This window comes from Palaemon carinicauda, chromosome 9 (genome assembly GCF_036898095.1).
Source record: "Palaemon carinicauda isolate YSFRI2023 chromosome 9, ASM3689809v2, whole genome shotgun sequence".
Lineage (NCBI taxonomy): Eukaryota > Metazoa > Arthropoda > Malacostraca > Decapoda > Palaemonidae > Palaemon > Palaemon carinicauda.
This window is the reverse complement of record NC_090733.1, coordinates 77259971-77267470: the sequence shown is the minus strand read 5'-3', so window position 1 is coordinate 77267470 and position 7500 is coordinate 77259971. Positions and strand designations below refer to the sequence as shown.

The window sequence follows — 7500 nt, the reverse complement described above, 5'->3', positions numbered from 1 at the left end:
TAAGTCCCCTTCCATACTGGCTTTGGCTTGCCCGGGGGCCCCGAACCCGAGTCTATTAAAAGAACTCAGGGGTCGAGGGGCCCCTGCACCTCGCAGGCAGTTGCGAGACTGCTGCGGCCTATGTAAGCTGTGTGTGAAGGTGAGCAGTGACTCGTCCTAGGAAGTTGACCTGGAGATCTTCAGTTGGAAATCTAGGCTAGGACTCTCCCAATACCACCTCGTCAGGGTATGGGGACATGATAGTTTTACAACTTAATACTAGGAACACAAGGAAGCATGGCTTACCTGCAGAGGTTTGAGGTCAGCTGTGCAAAGGACCCAGGATGCTGTTTCTCTCCAAGGGAGGAGAGGATGAAGAAAAGAAAAGGGCCAGACAGATCTTTTCATTCACACAGACTAAAACCGGGTAACAATGCCCTCAACCTTCTGCTACCTGTCCAATAAGGAGCCTGAGGTTAGACCAGCTGTTGTGCAGCCACCACAGGGGCGATAGAGAACGTATTGAGCCTCCTGTGTGTCACGTCTTGCAGGTAGTGGGCCGTGAAGGTGGTCTGACGCTTCCACACCCCAGCTTGCAGGACCTGCGTCACTGAAAAGTTCTTCTTGAAGGCCAGCGACGTAGCCACGCCCCTGACGTCGTGCGCCCTAGGGCGACGTGACGGAGGAGGATCAGGATTCAAGGCCAGATGGATTACCTTACGAATCCAGGCTGAGATGGTATTCCTGGTGACCCTCCTCTTCGTTTCCCCGGTGCTCCCGAACAACGCTCGCACCTGGGGGCGGACTGCAGCTGTTCTTTTAAGATACAACCTCAGACTCCTGACTGGGCACAGTAGGAGATGGTCTGGGTCATCTGTTACAGAACGGAGACTCGAAACCTGGAAAGGGTTGAACCTTGGGTCCGGCACTCCCGGGTTCTGAGTCTTAGCCACAAACTCAGGGACGAAGCTGAACGTTACCTCCCCCCATCCCCTTGAATGGGCGACATTGTAGGAGAGACCATGAAGTTCGCTGACTTGCTTGGCCAAGGCCAAAGCCAGCAGGAACACCGTCTTCCAGGTAAGGTGGCGATCAGAAGCCTGGCGTAATGGTTCGTAGGGAGGTCTCTTAAGAGACCTGAGAACTCGAACCACGTTCCAAGGAGGAGGTCTCGCTTCCGACTGAGGGCAGGTAAGTTCATAACTCCGTATGAGAAGAGACAGTTCCAGCGAGGAGGAAATGTCCATTCCTTTGAGCCTGAAGGCAAGACTTAAGGCTGAGCGATAGCCTTTCACTGCCAAGACAAAGGCGCATTTCTTCCCGCAGATAAACGAGGAACTCCGCTATTGCTGGTAAAGTGGCATCGAGGGGAGAGATACCCCTTCCACGGCACCAACCACAGAAGACTTTCCACTTCGCCTGGTAGACTCCTGCGGATGACTTGAGCAGGTGGCCAGACATCCTTTCCGCAACCTGTTGCGAAAATCCTCTCTCTGTGAGGAGATGCTGGATAGTCTCCATGCGTGAAGCCGAAGCGAAGCTACGGCTTTGTGGTAGATGTTGGAGTGTGGTTGTTTGAGTAGCTCGTGACGTGGAGGGAGCTCCCTCGGGATCTCCGTGAGGAGCTGCATTAGGTCCGGGAACTACTCTGCATGATGCCATAGCGGAGCTATCAAGGTCATCGAGAGATTGACCGATGTTCTGGTCTTGTTGAGTACCCTCCTCATCAGACAAAACGGGGGAAAGGCGTACACATCGACGTTGTCCCACCGTTGTTGGAAGGCATCTTGCCAGAGAGCCTTGGGGTCCGGGACTGGGGAGCAGTACAGCGGGAGCTTGGTGTTCAGCGCTGTAGCGAACAGATCCACTGTCGGGGAACCCCACAAAGTCAGGACTTTGTTGGGTATCTGAGGATCCAAAGACCACTCAGTACTCACTATCTGCGTCGCTCTGCTCAGACTGTCGGCGAGCACATTCCTCTTGCCTGGAATGAAGCGAGCCGCTAGTGAGATCGAGTGGACTTTGGACCATCTCAGGATCTCTACCGCAAGATGGGATAGCCGTTTCGAAAAGGTACCTCCCTGCTTGTTGATATAAGCCACGACCGTGGTATTGTCGCTCATCACCACCAGGACTTGGTGGAACTTCTAAAGAGCCAGGAATACGGCCTTCATTTCTAGCAGATTTATGTGAAGGTACCTTTCTGATTCTGACCACAGGCCTGAGGTCCTGTGGTTCAGAACGTGGGCCCCCCCACCCTTTGTTTGATGCGTCCGAAAACAGCATCAAATCTGGGGAGGGGACAAGAAGATCCACTCCCTTTCGTAGGTTCTCGTCTGCCACCCACCAACTGAGGTCCGCTCGTTCCGCAGATCCCACGGGGATCAGGATGTCCGGGGAGTCGAGTCCTTGACTCCACCGAGACTTGAGTCGCCACTGGAGGGATCTCATTCTGAGGCGGCTGTTGGGAACGAGACGGGTCAGGGAGGAGAGGTGACCGAGGAGACGAAGCCACGATTGGGCTGGGAGTTCCTCTCGATTGAGGAAAGGTTTCGCAACCTTCCTCAGCCTTGCTATCCTTTCGTCCGATGGGAAGGCTTTGTGGAGATTAGTGTCTATAACCATGCCTAGCTATACCAGTTTCTGAGAGGGCTGCAGAGAGGACTTCTCGAGATTTACCACGATCCCCAGATCCTGGCAAAGTCCCAGAAGCTTGTCCCGATGTTGAAGAAGGTTCGCCTCCGAGTCTGCCAGGATCAGCCAGTTGTCCAAATAACGAAGGAGACGGATGCCGATCCTGTGAGCCCATGAAGAGATGATGGTGAAGACTCCGGTGAACACCTGAGGAGCTGTGGAGAGACCGAAACACAGCACCTTGAACTGGTAGATCTTGTTGTCTAGGCAAAATCTCAGGTATTTCCTTGAAGGATGGATTGGGATCTGGAAGTACGCGTCCTTCAGGTCCAGTGTGCATATGAAGTCTGGCGGTCTCACTGCGAGCCTGACTGTGTCTGCCGTCTCCATGCTGAACGGAGTCTGCTTGACAAACCCGTTCAGGGTCAAGAGGTAGATGACTGGTCTCCAGCCTCCAGACGCCTTTCTCACAAGAAAGAGTCGACTGTAGAAGCCTGGGGACCCGTCTACGACCTCCTGGAGAGCGTCCTTCTCCAACATGGTCTGGACTTCAGCCAGGAGGGCCTGCCCTTTCGCCGATCCCATGGCAAAAGAGCTCAACGACACGGGGTTTGCTGTCAGGGGAGGTAGAGAGGCTGTGAACGGGACGCGATACTCTAGAGAGATCACGGAGATTGTCCAGGCATCCGTCTCGAGTTGCTGCCACCTTGTCACGCAACTCTGAAGGCATCCCCCCACTGGTGGACATGCAGGGGGATTGCCAACCCTAGAGCTTCCGGCCTCGGCTGGTACCTCTAGGGTTTTTGCTTCCCCTGGAGGACTTCTTGCCCCTCCTGCTCTTGGCAGGAAAGGGCTTAGACACCTTGGGTTCCGCTGCGGTGGTCATCTTCTTTGTGTCCTTAGCAGGACGGGGCTGCTGGGCTGCTGGAGGCTTATAGGGCCTCGATGTCAGGACCCTATGGATGAGGGAATCCTGGTTGGATTTCCTCCACCTCTCGGCAGTGAGCTCCACGTCCTTAGGCTCAAACAGGCTCTTACCGAGAACGGAAGAGTGTCTGAGCCTGCTAGACTCCGCACTGGGTACCTTATGGTGGAACCTCTCGGCCACAGCATCCCGGCGCTTGAAGATCGTGTTGGCCCACAAGCACGAGACTTGGTGGGACAGAAACTCAATGGTCCGTGTGCCCGAGAGAAGAAAGGTTTCCAGCGCTTTCCTGGTGCTTTCTTTGGAGAGGTCCTCGGACTGCACCAGGATGCCCAGAGACCCCAGCCAGATGTCGAGCCATGAAGTCGCCTGCATGGCGCACTTGATGACCTTCTCCTGGCTCAGGATCTCAGTGGCAGAGAAGGACACGAGCCGGTTGGAGAGTCTCTCAAGAGGGACTCCCCCTGTGAGTTCTTCCACGGAGTGATGCAAGGGAAGACTCAGAGAAGACTCCTCGAGGATCTCAAAGTACCTCCTCTGATGGACTCGAGGAGGAGGGTGGAGCTTATAACCGGCACTCGATCTGCTGGAGGCGGCAAGCTCAGTGAGCTGGCCCTCGACCTTGTCCCTGGCACTCTTCATCCCTTGGGACCAGGGCAAAGCTGCACTGGCCCTAGAGGGTTTCTGAGTGCCGTAGACGCGGTCCAGGACCGTGTCCTTCCCTTCACGAGGTGGGACCTCAGGGTCTGGGATCCCATTAAGGTTCCTCATGAGGGTCAGGACTTGCCAGAACGCATGTTCTGACTCCTGGTGCTCTCCTCCTGAAGGACTTGCAGCGAAGTCTCCCGTCCCCAGAGGCTCTTCCTGGGGGGACACGTGGACATCCTCGGCGGCTCTAGACGGTTCCTGCCTGATCCTAGCTGATGATTTGGGAATCGTCTTAGAGTCCTTAGGCTCCCTCCTGGGTGGGATATAGGACTCGAGAAGCGAAGGAGGCAGGTCCTTCTCCACCTCTGGACGAGGAGACCTCTCGGGAAGAGGAGGAACCTCCCCCATTGGTGCGATGGGGGAGTATTCTTGCTCATCCGACTCTCCTGAGGAGGGGTAATCCTCCTCCGCAGGGGAGGGCGAGAAGGTTCTGACGGGGATTAGGAGCCTTGCATAAGGATCTGCGCGGGGACAGAATAGGCCTCGGAGGAGGATCCACGGGAGAGACTCCTCTCTTCCTCTTCAGGGGGGAGGAAACTGGTTCGCGACCCGAATCAGAGAGGGCTGGCTTAATCGCCTGCATAAGAGCTCTGAGTAGGGTGCCGAACCAGGGCTGCTGTCTGACAGCTGCGCTGTCAAGACACTCCCTCTGGAGGGAAGGGGATCGAGGAATCCCTAGGAGGAGTCGACAAACGAGGGTTCGCCTGCAGGGCTGAAAGAGAAGAATCCCTAGACCTGTCCGGGGAGCGCTCCCCCTCTGGCGAGCGCGCTGGTCTGCGCTTGCAGGGAGGGGAGCACGACAAGGAAGAGTCTGCCTGGCGGCGATCGCGCTGGGGCTCGTGCAACGGGCCCTGATCAGGGACGCGCGATACTAGAAACTGGCGCGAACCTGCGCGAGGGCGCGATGGCGCGCAGGTGGGTGTTCAGGAGCGATGGCGGGCAGGCGACAGCGCGCAGCAGCTGGAGCGGGAACATGGCCACGAGAGTGCGTAGGCGATGGCGTAGGCATGTGGCGATCAGGAGCTGGAGCAGAAGGAGGCCGAACGCGCGGGTGCGCAGCGATCTGGCGCGGCCCCGAAGGGCGCGAGATAACGGGGGCGCCTGAGCGCGAGTCCGGAAGAACCGGCTGAGGGCGCGGTAGCGCTGGAGCAGGGTCGCGAGCGACCTGGGGGCGAGAGGGTTGGCGCTAGTCTGGTAAGACCGGCACACTCGCCTGTGGGCGCGCTGGTCGCGTTGGCGATCGTGGGCGCGCATGGCGCACATCAGGATGCGGTCGCACCGGAGTGCGAGGCTGAGGAGGCCGCGCGGGGCGAGCCGCGTGAGGGTGCTCAGGAGTTCGTTGGGCAACCTTAGTTGTCTTAAATACAGGAACAGGGCGCGATACTGGAGCGTCGTGCGCGATCGTATCGGTAGCAAGCTCGTGCGGTCTAGAGGGAGAGCCCAGAGGCGGCCGTGAGCGCCCGTGCACTAACTTGGGAGCCTCTTGGACGACGCGCTGAGCTGTAGCGACTCGTGGTCGCGTTGGTGTGCACGTGAGCGCTGGAACTGGAACCGCGCGTGGGCGCGTGTCGCGCATTTTCCCCGAGGGGCGCGACGAGTCCGCAGGAACCTGAGGGCGCCTGTGCGCCAACTCAGGAACCTCCTGGACCGCTCGCGATGAAACAGGAACTGGGGGGGGAGGCGCTGGAGGGCGCGTGGGCGCAGGTGGATGCGTAGGCGCCGTATCAGGAACTGGGCGCGTATGCGCAGTTGGGCGCTTGCGCGCTAATTCAGGAACTGCTGGAGGGTGACGGGGCATCGAAGGGCGCGGACGCGCAGGGGGACCCTGGCGCGTGGCAGGAACAGAGGCGCGAACGCCTAAGGGTGAGCGCCGAGGCGTTATGTCAGGATCAGCAGGAACAACAGCAGGTGGGCGCGCAGGCGGTGCCTGGCGCTTAGGGGCGAGAGGCGCAGTTTTGCGCTCAAGTCCCTGCAGCCCCGAAGGGCCTGGAGACTGCACAGGGGCAGTATCAGGTGGCGCGTTAAGAGCATCAGGATCTTTAGATGTAGATGGTCTGGGCGACAGGTCACAAAGTCTCGAAGGACGACCATCCTCCGAAGGGGATCGCGAACGATCCTCAGAGAGGTCTAGGTTGGTAGCTGGCAGGACAGGAGAACGGCGAGTCGTCTCCTCCGCAGAGGACTGTGGTGACGACAAGCCGAAGAGGCGCCTCCTAACCCCTTTGAAGGGGGAAGGAAGGCCTCTATGGCGAAGGGGAGGACGAGCCTTCCGCCTTATATGTCCACAAGGGGCCGTGGGATCAGCAGGCTGACCATCGATGGGCCTCCGAAGAGGAGTCTCTACAAGTGAACTCCCCCAAGAGGGAGTATCACCGGCAGGAGAGACCGTGGGACTAAACTCCTCCCTCGAAGGATGTTCAGAGTGGGAGTCAGAGCCTTCCGCTACCGCAGCCACAGGAACGGGCGTTTGGCCAGACCCACGGGATGTTTCCGACACAACAACGTCCGTCAACCACAGACAGAGGATCTATGTCCGCTGAAGTTGACGATTGTTCGTCGGCCGCACACCGTTTGATCATGTCAAACAGAGCTTCCTTGGAGGGCGAACCCTGCAGCCCCAAGGAAGCCCAAAGCTGAAACAGATCATCATTAGATACAACTACCTCCTCCGAGGGGGAAGGGGCAGCCGCCTCGCTATGGGAGGCAACGACCTCTCCCTCCCCCCGGGATCGGTTAAGGACATTAACAACATTACGGTCTATGCTACCACTCGCCGGCCTCTCGGAAGACGCCGCTCGAGCAGAGGCTTCGGAGGAAGAAAGGGCGGCGGAAGAAGAAGACCTGGGATTTTAGCCTTCTTCTTACGTCGCCGGGCAAACCTCTCCCACTGGGAGGTAGACCACTCCCTACACTCAATACACACGTTATACCTATCACACCGTTGGCCCCTGCACTGAGGGCATAAGGAGTGAGGATCCGTGTCCAAGGCCGATATAAAGTTCCCACAAGGGCGGCCGGGAATTCCAGGGCATGTACGCATGACGAGTAAAAGAGGCCAACTTCACACATTCACTGAAAAGAAAAAGCAAACAAGATTATGGCAGTCAACAAAGAGGAGAGCGCTGACAGGTCTGTCGTCTCTCCGAGCCAAAAGTAAAGTGAGCTATTCACCGGTGTGTGTGAGGGGGGAGGGGTAGCTAGCTACCCCTCCCTTACCCCACCCCCCCTAACTAGCGGTGGGGTAGGAAACCCTC

At 57.9% G+C, this 7500-nt stretch overlaps 2 protein-coding genes across 3 annotated transcripts in view; both read right to left on the bottom strand.

Annotated features, from left to right (window-relative positions):
* The window catches only part of LOC137647007 (SET and MYND domain-containing protein 4-like), a 79182-nt gene that overhangs the window by 68001 nt on the left and 3681 nt on the right, over window positions 1-7500 (bottom strand). The gene's annotated exons all lie outside the window — the stretch shown is intronic.
* LOC137646496 (WAS/WASL-interacting protein family member 1-like) lies at window positions 5433-7315 on the bottom strand. The gene is made up of 2 exons (XM_068379601.1): window positions 7177-7315; window positions 5433-6283 (listed from the first exon to the last, which is right to left on the bottom strand). Exons 1-2 carry the CDS (start codon window positions 7313-7315, stop codon window positions 5433-5435), a joined length of 990 nt encoding a protein of 329 aa, XP_068235702.1.